We start from the raw sequence: 23,306 nt of genomic DNA on the forward strand, positions 1-23,306 counted from the left end.
AACAATTAACATGTTATATACAGTCTATATTAGTAATTTTATAAATTTATTTTTCTAGATGAAAATTTGATACAACTGTTGTTGGTCCATTATAACAAAAGATCCATATTTATTAGTAAATAGCTATATTCTTGTGTACACAAAGGTTAAAGAAAAGGTTTCTTTTTCCAATATTACTCCCTTACATCTTTCTTATTTTGAATGAGTCCCTCAAATCATTGAAATTGCTATTAGACCCTTAAACTATTATGAGATTTTGAAATCCTGAATCATTTAACTTGTTAGTTGGTTTTCCTTAATTCTCATGTAATTGCGAAATTAGTCCGCCCCAGTTAAGAGTGAAAGTAACAATTAGGGTATAAGTTTCAAACAACTTATGAGAATTAGGGACCTAATTACAATTTCAATATTTGCAGGGAATTATTCTGAATTAGCTTGAATATTGTAGGACCTAGTAGAATTTTAATCATTTGAGCTCATTTCGAATTATAAAAGACATAAAAGACTAAAATAAAACCTTTTTAATTTAGGGGCTGTTTGGTTGTATGTTTTTACCATGTAAAAGGATATAAAGTGTAAAAAAGTGGGTCCCAATGTCAGTTTTCATCACTTTCAATTGTTTGTTTGTAGTTGTGAAAATAGTGTAAAACGATTTCATATGCTGATGTGGCTTGTAAAGTGATTTCATGAAAAAAAGACATGATTTCTAACATTGAAGTTAGGAAAAAATAATAAAAAATAATTCCAACCAATATGAACATTTGAATAGGGACCACTTTTTACACTATCCAAACAAACAATTAAAGTTTTATTTTACAAACCAAACAAGTGTTTTATGATTCCAATGGAATCAAAAACAAACAAAGAAAAGTATAAAAGTGAAATTGATGAGGTGGACAACAACTTTCCAAGTTGTGTCATAAATACACAACTTTACCAACAACAACCAAACAGCCCCTTATGGCAAACTACAGTAGGGTAATGTAACATTTCCGTGTGCCGCATGGGGCCCGCATAAAGAACAAGTGAACATGTTTTTTTTGCCTAAACCTGTACTACACCTATTTAATTCTTTTACTTGGGCCCACACGAAATCAACTGGGTGAGCAACAATTTTGGTGATGTGATGTCCGAAGAGTTCATCCCATTTGTCGAGTTCATTTCCATCCTCATCGATAAAAATTTTCCGTTGCTTTCACTGGGTCCCGACGAGGAAAAGGAACGGGAAAGATTTTAGTCCATTTTCCTTCTGCTTACTATTGTTTTTCTTTTCTTTTTTTTTTCTTTTCTTTCAAACTAAACAGTTGCAAACAATTTTCTTTCTCTCTTTCTTTTCCTTTCTTTCGATTTCAATCAAACCAAACACAGCCTAAGTGTGAACTGGAAAGTTAATTGAAAGGATTAAGTGAACGCATCTTTAGGTCTTCGTGGTTTTAAGACTTTGATTTTTTCCAAAGGGTTTGGATGCATACCATTTTATTTTTTATTCTCTATAAGTAATTTTCCCAAAAAATAATTCAGGGTGCCAAATGTAAAAATAACGTACAGAACTGAAAAATTAATAGTTGCACGCTCATCTATTTATTATATTAAAAAATATTAGGGAAAAATAAAGAGAAGGAAAACCCCCCTTTTTTTTTGTCTCCTCCGAAGAGACGAACTCGTTAATTTTCTATTCGTTGATATTATCAAAAATAATTGCGGGAAAGTTTGAAGATCATCGGATCTGAGGGAAGTTATTCGTCTACTGGCGGTCTAATTCCGGCGATCGCGGGATCGATTAGAATTTACGGCGATCGGAAGGGAATTCTAGGGTTTTGGGGATGGAATTTGGTGAGATTTTAGGAGATTGGCGTAGGATTTGAAGGCGGATGTTGTCGTTGAGGAGTAGGGATGAAGGGAGGAGGGGGATGGGGTTAGGGTTTCAATCGATGGAGGAGAACGAGCTTGAAGAAGGAGAGGCCTTCCTCAGACGCGAGGACGATGCTTACGTCGATCCTGAAGTCGCATTCTCTTATATCGTAAGAAACTTTGGTTTGTTTGATTGTTAAAAGGTCAAATTTTTTTAATGGGTGTAGATATCTGAATGAAGATTCGAGTCTTTTGGTGTTGTGATCAAGTATCAAAGAAGTTTTGATACTAATGCTTGGTGTAGGAGTAGAGTTAGAGATAATTGCAAGTCTAATTGGTGTTTGTGGTAAGATTTTGTGTATCGGGCGAAACTTATTAATGCTGGGATGTATAATTTTGGCTCTTTGGCTAGGATACTTGTCTGGTGACTAGAATTTCAGATTAAACAAAAATTTTCAAGTATTATGTCATTCTTTCGAGGTTAATGTATGTGACTATAGCGGTGTTTAGTGTCTGCCCCTTCATTTAGACTACTTGGTCTGTGGAAACACTATTAGTTTTCTTTGCCTGTTATCCAAATTTGAAGGTGTAATGAAATCTAATGCACCTAAAAGAACCTCGTTATATATTCAATTTGCAAGCAATGTAGAGTCAAGGATACCGACTGTTTGCTTTGCATAAAAGTAGTCATTGTAATGGTGTTCAAGCTCAATAAGGGAAAATATAACCTGATTTTCATGTGAACAATAATTGGGTAGTTGGCTACACACACACACACACACACACACACACACACACAAACCAGTCTGAAGTATGTAATATCTTCAAAGATGCGAATCTTTTTAGCGTTAGCTATATATGCTTGCTGACATCCTTATTGTTATGTTTTTAGGATGAAAAACTCCAAGACGTATTAGGGCACTTTCAAAAAGACTTTGAAGGTGGAGTCTCTGCCGAGAACTTGGGTAAGCCAGAATAAACACTATTGCCAGCAGAAGGTCACTAAATACCCAAATGTGGTAATGTAGTCCTAGATGTGGGTTTGAAATTTTTTTTCATTCACAGGAGCAAGGTTTGGAGGATATGGTTCCTTCTTGCCTACCCACCAGCGTTCTCCTTCGATTCTCTCTCAACCCAAGAGTCCACTGGCAACCCCAGATCATACTCTCTTCAAATCTCCCTACAATTCATCAGTTGAGGTACCTTTTTTAGATTATCACATTACTTTCCTTCAACTTGACCAGAGTCTAATTCAGATTCTAATGTTGTTATGTGTCTTTGTAAAGTGTGAACGACAAAACCCTTCAGTTTCAAGGGGTACAACAATCTCCAGAAATAACAATGCCTCAGTTATACAACCTGGTAACTTAAACAGAAAGGAGAACAGCATCAGTTCAGTTCCTGCTGGCAGTTGTTTTCCTCTTCTTGATTCCAATGTTAGACCAGTTAATGTCAGCAATACAAAGTCACTGAAGGTTCGCATTAAAGTTGGACCTGATAACACTTTGGCAAGAAATAATGCAGCTATTTATAGTGGTCTTGGCCTTGATACTTCTCCTTCATCTCCTGAAGACAGCGCTGGTTCTAGTCTACGGCTTTCTTCAACATTTCAAGATGCCTCTGGTGAATCTCCTTTGTCCATTCTCCAGGTAAAGTTTCTAGTTCAGTTCACTCATGTTGCTGTGGCTAATCAGGTTTTGAGTGAGAACAAATTTTGTTTTTTGAAATTTGATGGAGCAGGATATGACATGCTTTTCAGTTCCTGGTGGTCATTTACTGTCACCTCTTCAGGAGAATTTATTCCAGCTGACAGAAAATGAAAGCAATTTCCGTAGAAAATATGGGATTATCGATTATGGGGAACCAGATATGTGTGCTTCTCCAATTAAGACCTGGTCTATGAGAGCTATGAAAGGCTGCTATGACAAGAAAATAAAATCAGATGAGAAGAATAGTGAGTCAATAGAAGAAGAATGCTTGAGCTGCAGAGAGAATACAGTCAAAATCTTGAAGAAAGAAAAGGACATTGACACCCTGGCAAGTAAAAGCGGTGTTTTGACCACCGTAAATATGTCAACTAAGACCTGTTCAAGGACGCTTGATCCAAGATCTGAACAACAGATAACTGGTGACTCAACAAAAGTTTCTAAAAAGGCAGTGGGCGTTTCTGAAGAGCTAAATAAGCCTTCTGCCCAGGATGAACTTCCCTTACCTTCTCAAGCCAGAGACGATCAGACTATACCCATGGAAAATGTGAAAATTGGTGGTGTCACTAATTTGGTAAATGGAACCATACATTCCAAGAGGAAACTGAACTCCAAAACAAGTTCACTGGAGAAGGGTTTTAAAGAAAAAACTCTAAGTAATCATAAAAATATTTCATCTGAGACCCGGAGAGAGCGAAAAGACAAGAATAAGAAAAGTTATGATATAAGCAAATCAAACAATGACAAATATAATGGTAGGAGTGATCATGTTGCTGGTCATTCTGAGCTTATGAGGCAGATGCCTGCTCAGAAAGTTACTTCACATGAAAAGATGCTTCAAGTAAACAATCAAATGCATGAAGGTAATAAAAGTCAAAAAGGGAATCATACTAATTATCCACCACTGCTCGAATCAATTCAAACTCCAAGAAACCTAAGGGCTTCCTGCTCTGTGGTACCAAACGAAAATAAGAAAACCTCTCGTGGAAGAGTTCACTGTTCTGAAAATAAGTCTAACATGTTGAAATCCCATAAAGAAACTAACAATGCACATTCTAGAGAATCTCAGAGAGATGTTGTTGGGAATGTAAAGGCACAAAAGGGGGAGAACACGGCTGATTCATTGGAGCCCTTTACAGTCACTGAAAACTCAGTGGAGAGGTCAGGCGTCCAGCAAGAAGTTAATCTTCAAGCCAAGCTGATGGAAAACCCTCCGTTTACTTCCTCGATGTTCACTGTGCCGACTTCGGATGTGGCTGTTGCATTGGAGGCCCCTCCTAGTGTGCTCATAAACTGGGTTTGCTGCGATCTATGTGAGAAGTGGCGCCTATTGCCCTTCGATGCAGATCCTAATAACCTTCCAGGGCAATGGGAATGTAGCATGCAACTTTGGCTGTAAGTATCTTTCTGTATGAATTATGATTATGGTGACTTAAGTTACCTTTGTTCTTGATTTTCATCTTGTATGGTTTCTTTTTACCCTAATATTAATGCAGTAGTAATTTATCATTGAAGTGCTTATGTTTAAATGTTATTATACCTGTAAGGAAGTCACTTATCACTTATTTGATAAACAAATAATTGGGGTTTTGACTTTTTGTCATATTAGACCCCCAAATCTTTATACATTGTATAGTAGATCCTCAAACCTTCACATTTCAAAATTACACCACCAATCTCTTAAGTTGTTCCAAAAACGACCCCTTGGTCAGATGTAGTTACTCCACTTTTTGTCGCTGTTGTTAGCGTATTTTTTCTTTGGACCATTGTGTGTATTTTTTCTTTGGACCATTGTGCCCTTGAAATCCTCTAAATTGGGACTTCAAAGTCTGTGAGGATTTACGAATGAGAAAATCAAAAGAAAAGAGAGGAAGATTGGGGAAAATGAGGGACCGATTGGGAATGACAGAGAGAGAAAGAATGGTGGGGTCCGTGGGGAAACCTATTTCATAAGGTATTGATGTAATTTAACCAAGATGATTAATAGTAAACCATACTAGGGCAAAATTTTTGGTCAGAATCCATCCAGGGGGGGTTTTGTAAAGCATCTCAAGATATTTGAGGGCTTAATTTAGAAATATGAAGATTTGAGAGGTCTAATATGGCTAAAAGCATAAATAATAATAGGTTTATATCAAATGTTATGCAGCTAACTTTTTTCCATTGTTAATCTGTCACTTTTAATTTCTACTGGCCAGTTATTCATTTATAAGACTTAACTATATTACTTTCTGAAGTCTGCGTATTGACTTGTCGATACATGTATTTCTTTACTTATTTTCTTACACACTTGCTAAAGTATGTATATTGTGAAATGAGTCACAGAGTCATGATTGAGTAACCTCCACTGCACTAGATTTTAGGTAGAACAGTGACTTAAATGTTCATATTGGCTCCTGATAGGGGCTTTAGTATTTTGGTGCTGTGGTGCTGTAAGATTTTTTTAAAAGTCAATCAATTTTTTCTCTTTTATCAAAAATATTCAACCTACTTTTCTCCTTTTTAATGGTATTTGTTAATTATGTAAAACTTCATGCTTACTTATGTTTGGAGGTTGGGTGGTGGTGGTGGTGGNTGCACAGAATGGAAATTGCATGGATGCTGTAGTAGGTAACTTGAATTACATTTCTTTTGCGGGTAGTGATTAAAGATGCTTGTTGAAATATTAATAATAAAGTGGTATGTTGGTGCATTATATCTGTTATCTTAGGTATTTTTAGAAAAACAAGAAGATGCTGACGAAGGCATGTCAGATAAACTTGGAATGCTAGGCTTATTAGAACAATTTAAATAAAGCAAGGTCGTTGTTGTTGTTGTTGTATCTCATCATAACTTCGTGTTATAAGGACCGAGAAATACTTGTTATGGCATAAGATGTGTGGTACTATCTGAAACTATAAGCTAAGAAACTAGTACATAAGGAAATCAGTTGTCAGGACATACCAACGAAGGACAATGTGAACAATGACATACTGAAATGGCGAGACATGCAGAAAGTTGATGTGAAGAGTTGCTTTCTAAGGAGTGGTCAGTGGTCACCAGATGTGTATGAAGCATATGGAATATAGATTTTTAAATTTAATTTTCTATTTCTATACCTGATCCCAAATATCGGGAATAGCAGGGTTTTCTTTTCTTTTCTTTTTTTTGTTTTGTGGGGTGGGGGGGTTGGATTGGTGGCAACCAGCATTTGTATTTTTTTGGGGAAAACGTTTTAAGTTTTAAAATTATATCGACATTAAACAGCCAAGATAAAGGCTTTATTGATATTTTTATTTTTATATCCATGTGCGAATAAGATGGTTGTAAGATGCAATAGATGATAAAGTCATGTCATTGAGGATTCTTCGTACATATTTTTTTTCATTAAGTGTGAATAGGTTACATAGAAATTTGACATTATTATGACACAAACCTCTACTCTTAGTAAGTTAACAGTAAGGTGACAACTTGATTTGAATTTCATTTTAATGCATTCACCTGCAGCTTGTTGTTGTACTTATCTTTATATTATTTTCAGATACTTTTTATTGCAATATGATAGTCATTGAACTATACTTTAGAGTTTCACTGTTCAGAGGATAGTATTTCCTAGTCAATTAATGTTTGCAAATGTTGATTAGGCCTGGACTGAACAACTGTGATATCAGTGAAGAGGTTACAACAAAAGCATTTAATACACAATACCTGGTTCCAGCTTCCGAAATCGGTGCTAACTTAAATGGCCATCATAATATTGCTGCATCAAGCATTACGTCTGCTGACGCACAGCTTTCTGACCGAAGACTTGATCATGATTTGCAGAGCGTGGCTACTATAGGGAAGAAAAAGAGTGGACCAGTAGGTGTATCAAATGTTCCTGAAAATTCAGTGTCAAAGAAGAACCTTCAGGCCTCTGTCAAGAATAGAAGTTCAACCGGAGGGAATCAGTCTACTCTGGTTGCAAACTCTTCAATGAAAGCTGTTCTTGGGCTCACAAGCAAGTCAGTGGACTTCAATATGGAAAAGCACAACCACAAACAGAAGGAGAAGCATGAAATTTCAGAAGGCAATTCAGATGGAGGTAATATCTTGCATACTATCCTATTAGTTTTGTGATTTTTGCATGTAGTTGATTTAGCATGGATCCTTATCAATGGATTTATTGGCATGTACACTTTTTGTTACTATAACATTTTATAAATTTTTTTCTTTGCAGGAGATTTTGCTGGAAAAAGTGGCAGACATTCAAAGTCAAAGAACAAAAGAGAAGTCACTCAAGATGGATTTAGAACAGCTAAGAAAATTAAGAAAGCAAATTCTGATTATCTTGTTGAAGATCGGCTCTCTGATCCATATGAGACTGGCAAGGCAGCTCCTTACGTGGATGACGGTTTGGCTGCTAAATTAACGGGAAAGATTCTGCAGCATAACTTTGACCACTCTTCTTCCAGGGACTCCAAGTCTGGACTAAGACACAATATGTCAGCATCTAACAATAAGCCAAAAGGTCCTGTTCTTCTCTATTCAGATGGGATCTACAAAGATAATTTGAGGGCTGCAGATGTAGAAACGTCTGGTATACTTGACTATGCTTCTAAGAAAAGGAAAGTGAAAGAATGGCAGGAGAGTCAGGTCCACCAGGAGACTATGGTTAGCCCTCATCATGCATCAGACAGTGGACTTATTGCCATTGAAGCATTCAATGAAAATCAGTTGATGAAACAAAAGAAGGCTAAGGCATTCAGCTCTGAGGGCAAGGAGTCCATTGTGAGTAATGGAGATGAAAAAGCCGACAAGAGAGCTTGGTCCACAAGAAATTTGTTGTCTGTCAGTAGAGAGAAGCAGTCTGATGGGATGGCTGAGGAGGGAAGACTAGGAAGGAAGAAGCAACTGGAGTATCAAGAAACTGCAGTTTCTCGACAGGCTTTGGATGGCAATGACCCTTTGGAAAGGGATACAAATTATGCACAGTTGCCTACAGCTGCTACTTCAAGTTCTTCAAAGGTATCTGGTTCCCGCAAAAGTAAAGTTAACGTGCGGGAAATAAGGAGTTCTCCTGTGGAGTCGGTTTCTTCATCTCCAGTGAGGACCTCTACTACTGAGAAAGTCGCTATCCGAAGGAACTCGGCAGTGAAGGAGTGCATTCAGAAAAAAGATGCACGAGTTGATATCTCACCTGCTGGCGTTGAAGAGGTGAATGTTGTAGGTGATGCTGAGAATATACTGGATCGTGATGTCAAATATCTCTTCGACAGGCAAAAAGAAATCGTCATAGATGGTGGAGAGAATCTGTATTATCCTCGTCTTTCAAAAGAAACTAGGCAATGGAAGTCACGTAAGAACTCTTCTTGCTTCAAGGAGAGAGACAGAAGTTCAAATCCTGATGCCAACAGAGGCAAGCTGAAAGACTCGGAGACTGTCAATGACAGGAAGAAATTATACTCTATGAAGAATTGGGTCAATTTTCCATATGAAGCTGACGCCAACTGTAATGACTGTAATGATAATTGTACTCGTCATGAAGATTCAAGGGATGGAAATTTCAATTTGCAGTTGAAGGATGGAGATTACTCGGGAAAGAAAAATTCTTCTGCAAAGTCACCTCATCTTGATAGAAGAAATAATCACTTCAACTATGGATTAAGAAAAAATCTGGATGCTCATCACAAGGATATCAACTCGAGAGTTACATCTGCTGGAGGTGGTTGTAAGTCCAACTTGCAGGAAAATCTCCAACAGGAACCTTCTTACCCAAGTGAAAATCTAGCGAGTCTTTTGGATGACATTGATAGATCAGATGTTGCTTCAGGGAGAGGGATACCACAAACAGTCCAATCTCCAAAGGGTAAAAATGAAGCACATAATTCAGGTTCTCAAACAATACCTGCACCTACCAATGAAAGTAGGTCAGACACATACCCTACTGATGCGACGAATAAGCCTGACAACCAGATTGGTATACGCACTAATAGTCTGAGAGCCACTCCTAATTGTCATGACACTAGTCCAATGAGGCGGGATGGTCCTTCTGTTGCAAATGTTGTCTTGAAAGAAGCTAGAGATTTAAAGCACACTGCTAATCGCTTAAAGGTTAATATATTCATGTTTGAAAGAATCCCCTATTTGTTTTTTTGCGTCAGCATCTAAACAGTTGGTTTATTTTGCAGAGTGAAGGTCTAGATCATGAAAGTATTGGCTTATACTTTGAGTCAGCTTTGAAATTTCTATATGGCGCCTCTCTTTTGGAGCCCCTCAGTGCTGAATGCACCAAGCATGGGGAGATGAACCCCTTGGCACAAATGACATCAATGTACTCTGATACAGCAAAGCTATGCAAGTAAGTTCAACTAAGTTTCTCAAAAATATTGTCTACTTGTTAAAAGGGTTCTGCTGAAAACATGATGCCATTTTGCTTTCAGTTGAAGCAGTTATTAACTGCATAGATAAAATCTAACTTTGGTGCATATAAAAATAGCACATTTGGTTATTGTAGGAAACATAGATCCTTAATTATTAACTAACACTGTTCTCACCCTAGTACCATGGCCCTATGCTTTGATAAAATACTTTTAAGTAACCTTTAGTTTTTCTGCCACGTACAACAGCATAATAACTTTTACTTAGCAGCCCCTGATAGCTGCCTGGTTGTTGTCTATGGACCTATGGCAGAAGGATGACACTATTTCTGTGCATATTATTCAGTATAATAGAAAATGCCTCTTGCTGTTCCTTTTCAGGATAATTTTTCCTTCTGTACTTACAGTTCCCTTGAGTTCATCTGCAATCCCAGATTCCGAATCAAATAATTGTTTGATGGAACAGCAAAAATTCTACTATTGCATGTAATCATGTGGAGCGAATACTGCCCAGCTTTTGACGGGAAGATTTAAACGTTCCTTTTTCAGTTAGCACACTTGAGTTTTGCTCTCTGTATGGTCTTTTAAAGAGCCAGCTAACTAGTTTTAACAGATATTTATCGTCAGACATTGCTTTACTGGCTAGTAGCACAAAAACTTATTTGCAGAAGATATTGAAGACCTTTGCTGAGGCTATGATTACCTATTAAGTAATATACTTCCAAATTTTTGGTTGAGTTCAGGCGTACTTGATATTCATTTTAGCCTCCCAATAATAGACCTTTTTTCTCCTGGGGAAAAAATGTCTTGGATGGATATCACTTTCTCTGCTTGGATACCTATGCATATGCCTGTGGATACATGAAAGTTCATAGATTTTTGGTAACAATCAACTGTATATTCAGATTGTAGCGTACCCATAAATTAGACACTTTCTCAGGGTCCTAATCTTTATTTTGAGTTGCAGTAATTTAAATATTTGCATATCAAATTGATTAGTTTTCTTGTGCACGTTCTATGGTGGTCAGCTTATTTGAAAATTCAAGGACCAATCTTTGGATTGGTTCGTATTGTCTATTGCTCATCTTAATTGCTCCTTTTCCATTAAGACACAGTTGCGTCTTTCAAGTAACCTCCTTTTGCTATAATCTTGAACCAATTTTAATGTTGCAACTTCTAGCTCAGATCTAAAAGTGCGACCTTCCTATTAGATGATCCAGTAAGTAGTCTCTAATTTATGGTAGTCTCAACAGGTATTGCGCTCACGAGTATGAAAGGTGCAAAGAGATGGCTGCCGCTGCTTTAGCATACAAGTGCGTGGAAGTGGCTTATATGAAGGTTGCGTACTATAGAACTCCTGGTGCAAGCAAAGATCGGCATGAGTTGAGTACGGCTTTTCAAACAGTTGTTCCAGGTAATTGAAATATCTGCCAGTTCTTGTTGTGAAGCTTTTTTTACTATTACTGTTTCTTAGCCCTATGTTTTGCATAATTAAAACATAAGTCTTGGGTCTTAAACTGTTTGCTATTATATTTCCAGTAGAGCGATTTGCTACTGTTTATTGTCTAACTTTTTGTAGATCGTTAAGTTTTCATGTTTGGCAGAAATTAGGGTACAGATGTTTTGTTGAATACAAGAGAAAGTAAATATATATTGTATTTGATTTGCTGGAGGTGACCAAGTTCTATTTACGAAATGCTAACAAATGTAACCATTGAGCGGGTTATAGTTTCAATCTATTTTATTGGAACTAATGTTTGATCAGAATTTAGTGACAATTGCTTGAAGCTTTTCAAATCATCTATTAGTAGCTGTCCACTCTCATGCTAAGTTCTGATGGCCCCTCCCCCACACAAACACACACACACACACACATGTGCATTGGTAATATAGTCTCCTCTTGGCCAGTTACTTTTATTAGGGTAAATTTGTTCCTTTCTCACTGGGCAAAGACTACATAAGCTGCAGACAAAGTGTTTCCTTTTCTGAAAATCAGTGGCGAAGGCAGCACTGAACCAAAAATTTGTCTTTTATATGCATAAATGTATAATTGCATCAGAACGGTTCTGTATTAGAATTTGTACATGTAATATCCCACCAAGATAGTCCCACATCGGTGGGAGTGTGTGAAATTGAGGGCTTCATAATGTAAGTCACAGGGTTCAAGTGTAGCATTGGCTAGTCGATTTTAGCAGTGGTTTGAGCCAAACAATATGCTATACTCAATCGGTCCCACGGTTTGCAACGCGCCAACAGGTTCGCTGGCCCGGGGCATGACAAATGGTATCAGAACAGTTTGCCAGACGGATATGTGGAGCTAAGTGCTATGCGGGGTAAGTTCTACACCGCTTGAGCGTAGTGGGAGCCAGTGTTTTCAAATGCGCGCGCCTCCTTGCGCCTCATGCGCCTTACGATGCGGGGCGGTGGTGATGCGCCCCACATCTGATGCAGCAGCGCCTTTTGCGCCTCGCGTACATCCGTACTTTGTGTAGGATGCATGTAGTGCATTTCCTCATATAGTTTTTTTTTTTACATTTCAATCGAGTCTTTATACTTGATATTCCATATCCCAAAAAACAAAATAAATCGATTGGGCTTTTTTAATAACCTTCAATTGAGGACCATTACTAATCCTTAGTTTGGATATAAGTCTTGATTTAACATTTGATTTGAAAATTTATGAAATTTGCTACTATGTTGGGTGTTAGCATTAGAAATTAAGGCAATATATTGTGATTTTGTAGCAAGATATTATTTATCATGATATTTTTTATGTAAATTCTAAAAATATGTTCTTTCGTGCTTGATTACATATATTGAAATATTATGTGTGTGGTGTGCGCCTCGCATCACTCGGGTGCGCGCATCACGTTACGCCTTACGCATGTGCGCGTAAAGATGCTTTGCGCCTCGCATTGCGCTTCGCGCATTGAAAACACTGGTGGGAGCTACCTCTAGAACCTGTAGGAGATATTTTTAGAGTCCACGTCACCTGACGGTGATACTGGGATGTGCCAATTGTCATGTCGGGATGAGAACGTCGCATTTGTAAGGTGGGGTGATTGTAATACCTCACTAAAGTAGTCCCACATCGGTGGTAGTGTGAGAAATTGAGGGCTTTATAATGTAAGTCATGGGGTTCAAGTGTAGCATCGGCTAGTCGATTTTGGCTGTGGTTTGAGCCAAACAATGTGCTACACAGTGGGTCCCATGACTTGTAATGCGCCAACGGGCTCCCGCACCCGGGCGTGATATCACAGCCATATAAATATGGTTATTTGCAGTTAGCCTATTGCTCTGGAATATGCTTATTGATTTCAGCACATGCTGATGCACACCATGAATTTGATTTCAGTGTTTTGGTAAAATCCTATTTAGAGGCATTGTGTACGAAACATTGCGATGTAGGCTTTTTAAAAAAGCATCACTATCTGATACACACACACACATTAAATCATTAAATTTCGTGCTGGAGTACAGTTATATTATTTAAAAGATTGCACTTAGTTAATCTTGTGGTATCACTTTCTTTCATAAAATTAGTTCAAAATGGACGTGACTGAAAACACACAAATATAAATGAAAATCGTAAAAAACAAATCTATAAAGAATATAATTACAGGTATATAATACATAAATTTTATATTTAAGAAGATCAAATTAATATATTTACAAAAGGTTACATGTATATAATACATAAATTTTATATTTAAGAAGATTAAATTAATATATTTACAAAAGATAAATTAAATCTAAGGAAAAGATTTGTGAAAGAGTAATTTTATTTTTGTACTTTGTGTATTCATAGTCATGAAAGCAATATAAATGTGAAAAAATATTTGTAGGGTTTTGTTTTTTTGATAAAGAGATTAAAGTCATTTTGGTTGTTTTTACCTCCCATAAAATTGAAAGATGTATATTTTCTTTGAAATACAAATATTAATAGATATATATGTGATTATTCTGATAATTTAGCTCGTATACTTGTTTATTTCAAGATGTTACTTATATTATTTATTTAATTGGTGCCATTATGAATGCATTAATTCAGTTTCATTAACTACATTTCTTATTAAGGAAGAAACATAATGTTTTGCATATTTTTAGATAATCTTTTAAGATCCTCTTCAATATGATTTTAGAATTACTGAATACTTAAAAAATAATTTAAAGATGAATACTGTTTATGGAACATACTTGAAAAAATCGGATGTGCTTATTTTAAATACTTTTAACCTTTTAGATTTTTCCATTTGATTTTTTATGTTAAAGATTGTATCTTTGGACAATAACTTAATAGATAAATATAGGCCTTATTGCAAAGTATTATTCTTTTTACATATTAATTGTGTGAGAGAGGTAGAGAGGAAATGAAATTTATTATATTTAAGATAAAATTACTAATTTATCCTCCATAGTTCTAGTGATGTTGGCCTTGCAGTGGTTATATTTTGCACATGTTAATTGTGTGAGAGATATAGAGAGATGGTAGTCGGAGGAAAGGAGGAAAGGAGTGCGCCAGGGGGTGGGGGTGGGGATAGGAAAGAGAGGGTGAATTGAAATTTATTATATAGTTAAGATAAATTACCATTTTATCCTCCATAGTACTACATGATATTGTCTTCCCTTCAAAGTTTTCTTCTACCCTCACTTCTGTTATATAGTAGTACTGTAGTATATATAACTCAATAGATGTAGACCTTATTGTAACAGTGTACTAGAGAGGGAGCATTGAAGATCATCTACCAAATCACTGGGAGGTGTGTATCAAAATGTAGCACTGCATGTTGTGAGCCACAATTCTCTTGCATGTGAAAGTTCCGTTGGCTGCCCATGTAGTTGTGCAGCTGGCTGCACACCTCTCAAATTGTATATAGAGAAATAAGACAATTCCTCCAATAAGAATATGTTGCCTCACGTCTGTTCAGGACCAACATTTTACAAATAACCATTATTCATCTTAAATATCTATGTTAGGTCCTTTGATTTAAAGTTAATAATAACCATTATTCATCTTAAATATCTATGTTAGGTCCTTTGATTTAAAGTTAAATTTAACAGTTTGACTGATATTAGGTCCTTTCATATAGGGGGGATATTAGGTCCTTTCATATAGGAGGGAAACAACCTGATACATATATATTGTTATATGATTTAAATTCACATATATAGGAGATGGACATATGTAATATTGCACTTCTCTGTATATTTTGGGCAGTAGTCTTGTCCAAAACTCCGTGTTCATTTAGGAGTTCAATACTTGTGTTTATATCTACAATTATAAATTTTCACTTAGTTTAAGGCAGAAGGTTGATTCCTTTTCAATGCAGGAAAGGAATTCAGGTGATTTTCTCTTGCACTCATATGTTATGATTAGATCTTTCTCCAAAAACTTGTGCCAACTTTATATTTTGTAACAATAATTCAAGAGTTGGGGGAAAAACTTGCTGGCATTCTTGTATAATGTTCGTTCCAGGGAAACTGATGGTTGCTGTTTTGCTTCTCATATATAATATAATTCGTAATCCATATAATTATCTCTGCTTCTGTAAGCTGCTAAAGGATTATGCTTGCTTATTGACATAGCACTTTTGTTATCTCAGGCGAATCACCTTCATCATCTTCTTCAGACATTGATAGCTTAAACAGTCAGGGAGCATTGGATAAAGCTGCTTCAGCCAGGGCTGCTGGTTCACCAATTGCTGGCAATCTTGTTATTGGTGCTCGTAACCGCCCTGCCTTTTCCCGGTTGCTATCTTATGTAAGTTGGTTACTTTAGTTTAAATAACACGCAAAAGTTTTTCTTTTTTGCAACATAAAGCAGAGAATCCAGACAAGTCGTATAGTTATGTTCATAAGCATATGCCACTTTGTAGAAGTCTTAGAACTTTCCAGTTACAACATCTAGCTTAAGACCAAACATAAAGCTCACATAGAGTTCTACACACGTACATCTTCAAAATATTAGTCTAGAAACAGCATAAAAACCATAACCAAAGAAGAACATCTCATCAAAGTATAGTAAGTAGCTCAAAATTGCACCCAGCTGACATCAGAACTTCTAGCAGATGGAAAATCCACCTCAAGAAGGAACTTCAATTACACAATAAAAATGTAAGAAACATGGAAGCATATCCGGGAGATGGGCACAGAAATTCTTTAAAAACAGTATATGAAATACAACATTGTCACTCACATCATAATTATATTAAATTGTTTTGTTTATACAAGGAGAGTACATGAACTTGCCAGAAAAATAAATGCATACGCATGAAAACATGTGCTTTAATGCTAATGCACATACTAATTTCTGACAACATGATTAACATTTAGAGTATTCAAAATATATATTCTTAATTGAGCATTTTTCTTTATAAATCACTATCTTCATGTTTCGTTCATGAAGTATATTTAACGTATGAAGAAGAAGAACAGTAATACAGATGTCTATGTGCAGCTAATATGAAACAATCATTTAAGAAGCATAAAAAAGTGTCTTAGAAGTATCCAAAATGTGTCAAAAGTAATATACTATAAAAATTCACGACACGCTGGAGATTGTCTGATGTGTACCTAAGTAGCACCCAATAAGTGTTTGTACCCTACCACGTGTTGAACAAAAATTCTCTTAGTATGCATAGGCAGCTAACAACCTGAATTTGCTCATTACATAAATAAAAGTTCCTTTTCCTTTATAACCCAACTCCTGGTCACCTTACACCGTTACAGATCCTCAAGAAACGTGGGATTTCTATATACTCTTTTCCTTCACACATTCATCAAGACCTGAAGCAACCAGGAGAACCAGTAAAACCCTAAGAACTCTTAAAATAGTCTCATATAGTTAAACTGAAGATAATTAATCAAAAGATAAATTTAGCCTTTTTGCCATTGTAATGTAAATACAAACAATTCATATTAACAGGCTCACTGGGTAGAAGCTCATTTTGGATAATCAGCGATCTGAAAGCCTGAAACTATCAGGTCGTTTTGAGGGAAGCAATGTTTTGCTAAACATATTAAAAGTGACACTAAGTCCCCCTTCATAAGAATTTTTTATGGAAGGAACTAATAAGACTGCACATCAGGGTTCCATCCTTATCAGATTGAACCAGGAACAGCCTACTGGTACGTAATAAAAATTAGATCTAGCCAACTCATAAAATCTGTTCGATCAATTAACTTTCTAAACTGAGAGCTTCAGTCTCTTACACTATTCACAATCATTTTCTGTGAATAAGAACGAAACTGTCTGAATGAATAATGATTTCAAAGTGAAGGAAACAAGCAAAAGTGTGGCATTATCAATCCATAGTCCACAAACAATGATTTCTGTTCATACTAGCTATGATAAGGTTGGCTAACAAACTTATAGCGAGTCCTGACTAGTTGTTTTATTAGGATCCTTGCATGGAACTGCTCTTATAATCTGTAGCTGTGTACGCATGTTGATACGTGACTGATGATTGGGTTAATATACTTAAGGTGAAATGTGGTGCTCCTTAAAAGTATGAGGTGTATATGCTAGAACACCTGTTTTAGAAGAATTTGGATTTTTTTTCCTTTGTAGATTCTTTTCTCATGTATCTATTTGGAGCATAATGACATGTACATAAGTTTTCTGCACACATTTTTAGTTATAACCATTGATACGGACTCATCTTGATTACTTATCATTCTTGGATGCAAGAGTGTTGATATCATCCCATGAACAAGGGTGTGGAAAGAAAAGGGTGAACAAAGCAGCAAGGTAGGGCTTTGGCTTTATCAGTGGCGTCACGGAAAATTGTCAAGAGTTTTTCAAAAGGAAATTAATAAATGGTAGTAAAAATAGAAAATAGCAGAAAATAATAAAAAGTAAGAAATTGCATAACAAATTCAATTAACGAGAAAAATCATAACAGCAACAATAAAATGCAAGTAATAAGATTATGTTTACAATGTGAAAATCTTCTAATCTAGAAGTGGAGGCTATACTGTTTAATAATAGACATAGCTGAAAGAGAAGGCATAAGCTGGCTGTATTGGGTTTTTACAACAATGTACATGAATGTATAATGTGAAGGCATTCACTTTAGCAGAGCATTCGTGAAAACGCTGTCAGGAGTTTACGGGGGAAAAAACTGCGTAAAATAAAAATAAAGAAATTGCATAATGAATTAATCACGTTAATAAATTAATTAATTACATTAATAATAAATTAGTTAAATAAATAATATATTAATGCTAAAATCATAATGACAGCAATAATCAAAATCAATATAATAAGATTATGTTCACAGTGAAAATCTTCTTAATCTAGAATTGGGGCTAAAGTCTTAAAGAGCAAGAGTACATAGAAGAGAAGTCTTAAGGTGGCTTTATAAGGGTTTATACGACAGTGATCATGAATAGCGATTATGATTAGTGGTTTTTATGGGAGTGTTTAAGGTGTAGTGGTGTACTATATTTAGTTTTATTATTGACTATTATCGATTCATTCTTAGATGACTAGATATCGCTGTTTATATGTTTGTGTTAGTACTTAATCCTTCAATGAAAAATTCTAATATCGTGAAGCATGAATTTGATAAATGGATATCATAAACAATGGTGCTTAAAGTGGTATTAATTGGATATGTTTGCAGACACTTGATCTTAATTGTGCATTTGATGCTACAAGGAGATCTCAGAATGCTATTGCAGTGGCTAGTGCAAACTTGGAGAAAGACGGAGTTGATGGCATCTCTTCAGTGAGAAAAGTTCTTGACTTTAACTTCCATAATGTAGAGGAACTTCTTCGACTAGTACGACTTGCAATGGAGTTGATCAGTTGTTGAATATTTGAAGACTGAGGATCCTTTACATATGTCTTCTCCATATTATACCTCTTCATGTCCGCCATAAGGGAGGGAAGCTTATCCTGTTCCTTGTTTACCTCTGTGATGGCATTACCAAAAGAGGTTTGGGCATAACAGGCAGGGGCTTCTTGTGAAATGTGTACATATTGTTCTGTTTGCAATTTTTGTATAGTATTCTTTGCAGCCTCGGGCCTTTTAGATTGATAAGGTTCTTAGCTTCTGACCCATTGGTGTACGGAGTTGTGCAAAATGGAGTTGGCTCTCTTAGGCTGCATTGACAGTGAGACGGGGAGTACATCGTTGATTGTGGATTTGTATCCATTCTAGGAATGGATCTGAGCGGAGGATGCTATGTTTCCATCTTTTGGCTCTTCTATCTGCTAGATTTTTTGTTACTTTATATTTATGACTAGAAGTGGTACATTCATTTGTACCTCTTTTCTTAAGCTGCTGCTCATCACTTGTTCAAGAATGCATGGAGCTTAACATGACTGACATAGATGAACCTGGTATGCAATACTTTTTGCAAAATTTCAGGAATTTTCGAACAATTTTATTATGCTAACTTATCATAGTTTTTGGAAGTATTGTTTTCTTCTTTCCAGAGTTAAAATGTGATGACAACATTAGGTTTTCCTAATATGCGCTGTTTTGGTTTTCTCCATGCAGGTTGGCCTATTAAGTTCTGTACCATAAGCATGGGGTTTTTTCTTGTTGTCCTGGTGAAGGATGACTGGTATTGGGATGGCCGACTCGTACTGGAATGATTACTTTAGACTGTATACATTCATCTAATTCTTTTTAATCTAATAAGAAGAATTGAGTGGTACCCTTACCTGAAAGGTATCATGTAGTTGAAATCTATGAAAGTTATCAATTTTTTCTTATACATGCTTGTATTGTCATATCAGCTGCTATAATTCTAAAATTCTTCCATGTTGGCAGGATGCATGTTAGGTGCAATGTCATTACACATAAACCTTGGAGGCAGGAGTTTTGATTTTCCCCCCCTGCAGTCCATGTTGCTGTTATAACTTGTGTTTTTATCAGTGAATACCAGGTCAGCTAGTTAATTGCAGATCTGTTTCTTTCTTTCTTTTTCTGTTTTCTTTTCAAATTTTTTTTTGTTGTTGTTGCACCCAATAACCATTTTAATATATTCTAATAGGAAAAAGAGGAAGTCATTCTTTCTAAGTTACGTAAGGAAAACCATAGATAGTATGTTAACATTTGCAAAAGAAATAAATTATGCATGGTGCCTCATCCATTAAAGTCGGACCATAAAATCAAGTTTTGGGATCAACAGCTGCTGTTTTCTTTTCATATGTTTCTGTAGTAATAGATGCTTTTCCTTTTTGGAAATACATTTTTAGAAGATAGCCTCAGCATTTTATTTTAAATCTTAACCATTCTTGTGTTTGCAGTAGGTACTATGAGCAAGTTGGTCTTCTGACATATTTCCTTTTCAGTGGTTATTTACTGTATGATTGCTGCATTTTCATTGCTTAAATATCAAAGCTCCTTTTAGCCACTATACCTGAAAGATATCTAAAGTATATTTATCTTTCTGCCTATTTCGTCTGTTCTGTACTCGTGCCTCCATTTTCATGTATCCTGTGAGATAATTGAGTGCGTCATGAATGCTGGCAATAATGATCAATACTTTTGGTTAGTAGAATTCAGTGCTGTTTATAGAGGTCTGAGGAAACAGGAAATCTTTAAATGACAGTAAAAATCTTCTGTATAGATATCCAGATTAAGGGTGCTTACCAGAGAATTTGAGGAGACGTTGGGGCACACTTCTGGACAAATATCAAGGAAAAGTGCAAAGCACAAAAAAATTGCAATGGCATACTATAATTTATGATTTAGACTACATGGGAACAAAAGGACATATTGCAAGTCAGGGATATTAGAAAGAGGTGAGGTAAACCTGGTTCGATCACCGAATTAAGGAAAATAGCGTTAATTGTGGATAGACCCCTTTAGGCCTTTACTATCGCCAATTGCAGATTGACCCCCTGGATTCTCAACTCCGTTAGTTTTCCCATTTAAAGTCGTTATAATGTAATGATCGTTATGCAAGGTTATAGTAAGTGAACCAATATATGAAGCTTATACAGTCGTAAGTTTCAGTTTATGAAGCTCAATGTTAACTTCATGTTAACGGAGTTGAGAATCTAGAGGCTACCTCTGTATGGACCTCAACTGAAGGCAAGCGCGAGTTTAGAGGATTAGATGAAGTGAAGCTTCAGAGTAGGATATGAGAGGGTTAATGTAGCTGACAGAAGGTTGTAGCTCAAGTGTTGTGCGTCAGAAGTAGACATTAGACACCGAGTGCTGTGCATGTGCTACGAGGTGGCGGCTACCATGAGATAAGACATGGTGAGGCCCACCTTGCTAGTAGTCATATTGGTGGGCCTTTCCGCCATTTATCTCTTGGTAGTTAATTTAACAAAATGATCAGTCGCCACATAAAATAATAATAACCACCACCATCACCACCACATATTACTGCTGAATTGCTCGACTTAGAAAGGAAACTGTAGATTTTTTTTAATGTTCTAAAAGCTATAAATTCTTGATGTCTTTGAGTTAACTATATGTTTGTGCTATTTTCAGGTCAGGCAGCTATGGTCGATGGTAACAAGAGGCTTCTACTAATAACTGTCGGATTTCTATTGAATTGTTCATACGAGGACGGTCTAAAATTTTTTGATTGGACTGAAAAATCCCCTCCCAACTTGGGTATCATTTGTAAATAAACATAAGAATCAATTTATTCATTTTGAATAAAAGTTACAAAATCTCTCGAGGATTTTGTCGTCGATGCTTCAGAAGCTTCAATTTTGAAAAGATGGGTATTAACCTTAGCTCCGTAGTGTATTATCTTTTGTGTCGGTCCGTTAATAACATGTCTTGTAACCCAATCTCTAAAATTGTAAATTCCGGTCACCAGTAAACAAGTTTTGAGGCTTATTGTTGTATGAAGTACCAAGATGGTCATGTGCTTTGTTAGTAAGTTCGAAGATAGAGCTTCGTCGTGAATGTTGGGTTCGTTTTGAGGAATAAATGCTCTGCTTTGTTAGTAAGTTAGAAAATAGAGCTTTGTCGTGGATGTTGGGTTCATTTGAGGAGCAAATGCTCTTGTATAAAGCTAGCACTTACCTACCCTATTGTTTCACCACTTTTACACTTCAATATCCTAGGTTGTAAAACGTAGCACCTTGATACCCTAAGTTGTAAGAAAGCGACACTTAATTAATATCGTAAGTTGTAAGAGAGTAGCACTACAGTACCTCATGTTGGCTGTCAGGACATATTCTTAGGAATATTCTCGTGAAAACTATCAAAATGTATTAACGCTCGAATTTTTTTACAACTTAGGATATTAAAGTGCAAATGTGGTGGAATAGTAGGGTTTTTATGTGCCATTTAGCCTCTAAAAACCAACTAAAGAAAGAAGATCCTAAAGACAGCGAGATTAACTTTATGAAAATTTCTTTAAGGACCCAAAATATGGGACCAATAGAGGGGACAAGTGAGGTGTCCCCCTCTTATTGGATAATGAGTTGACCATCATTAATGATGGCCAACTCATTATCCAATAGGAGGGGGACACCTCACTTGTCCCCTTTATTGGTCCCATATTTTGGGTCCCTGTAGCAAAGCTCTAACTTTATATTCACTTGCCTTCATCCATACCCTCCAAGTTGTTCCTGCTTTTTGGCCAGCACAGAGACATGAAAGCACGAATTATTGCTTGTAAATGGCCAATTCCTTCAATAAGCTATTCGAAGTGCATATAAATTTAAAAAAAAAAGCCACTAGTCAATTCTGTAGCAGTCTCACTAGCCCTGGTTGCGACACAGGGAACAGCTGTTACATTGGAAATATTCTCCATTAAATATATTATATAGATGCTTCCGAGATTTTCTCCCTCTCTCCAGTATAACATACTAGAGATGATCCCAATAGATGCAAAACATGGATCTTTCATATAGTATCAGAACAATCCAGATTCAGTTCTTACTATGCGCAAATTTCTAAAACACATTTTAGAAAAGATGTCGAGCCATATTCTGGCCCGTGAAAACATGGATCCTTTGAAATTGAACTTATTAGAGATTTGTTACACAAAGACGCGTGTTTCTCTCTCTCTCCCTCCCGTCAAGACACGTGGTCTGCCTATCAATATCAAGCTTAAGAGATAGTAACTGGCACAACATGATAGAACACGAGATCTGTGTGCAGCTTGGAAATGCTAGACACCGCTAATTCTTAAATTTAGAATAACTATTATGTGCCAACTATTTTATTTGTACATGTCCATGTTTCTATGAGATGTTATTTCTCTGTTATTTGCGCCGGTCCTAACGGTGCAAGGTGACGCCAATATGTTGCATAGAGATCTATGATGCTTTAGTGTTTTTGCAGACTCCTTATTTTCTTGTAGGATTATCTGCAAATAGAGCCCTTGCATTACACGCCATTCTTGTAACTTATTACTCCCGTGCCTTCTTTTTTGGCAAATAGACCTCCTGGGTGAAACATTTTGACTCTTTTACCCC

At 36.2% G+C, this 23,306-nt stretch overlaps 1 protein-coding gene across 1 annotated transcript; it reads left to right on the forward strand.

Annotated features, from left to right (window-relative positions):
- Positions 1-1,608: 1,608 nt before the first annotated feature.
- Positions 1,609-21,741, forward strand: LOC109827750. Its single transcript, XM_020394769.1, has 14 exons — positions 1,609-2,021; positions 2,744-2,816; positions 2,917-3,050; positions 3,138-3,500; positions 3,592-4,952; positions 7,181-7,620; positions 7,756-9,629; positions 9,707-9,876; positions 11,149-11,309; positions 15,499-15,656; positions 18,523-19,244; positions 19,405-19,578; positions 19,681-19,795; positions 21,358-21,741. Exons 1-11 carry the CDS (start codon positions 1,872-1,874, stop codon positions 18,712-18,714), a joined length of 5,076 nt encoding a protein of 1,691 aa, XP_020250358.1. The 5' UTR covers positions 1,609-1,871; the 3' UTR covers positions 18,715-19,244; positions 19,405-19,578; positions 19,681-19,795; positions 21,358-21,741.
- Positions 21,742-23,306: the final 1,565 nt, after the last annotated feature.

Source organism: Asparagus officinalis, unplaced genomic scaffold, assembly GCF_001876935.1.
Source record: "Asparagus officinalis unplaced genomic scaffold, Aspof.V1 AsparagusV1_Un406, whole genome shotgun sequence".
NCBI lineage: Eukaryota > Viridiplantae > Streptophyta > Magnoliopsida > Asparagales > Asparagaceae > Asparagus > Asparagus officinalis.

Coding starts and splice junctions, on each gene's coding strand:
- LOC109827750 (XM_020394769.1), top strand. CDS start 1,872: ATGTTGTCGTTGAGGAGTAGGGATGAAGGGAGGAGGGGGATGGGGTTA. Junction 2,817..2,916: donor AGTCTCTGCCGAGAACTTGG/GTAAGCCAGAAT, acceptor TTTCATTCACAG/GAGCAAGGTTTGGAGGATAT. Junction 15,657..18,522: donor TTTCCCGGTTGCTATCTTAT/GTAAGTTGGTTA, acceptor ATATGTTTGCAG/ACACTTGATCTTAATTGTGC.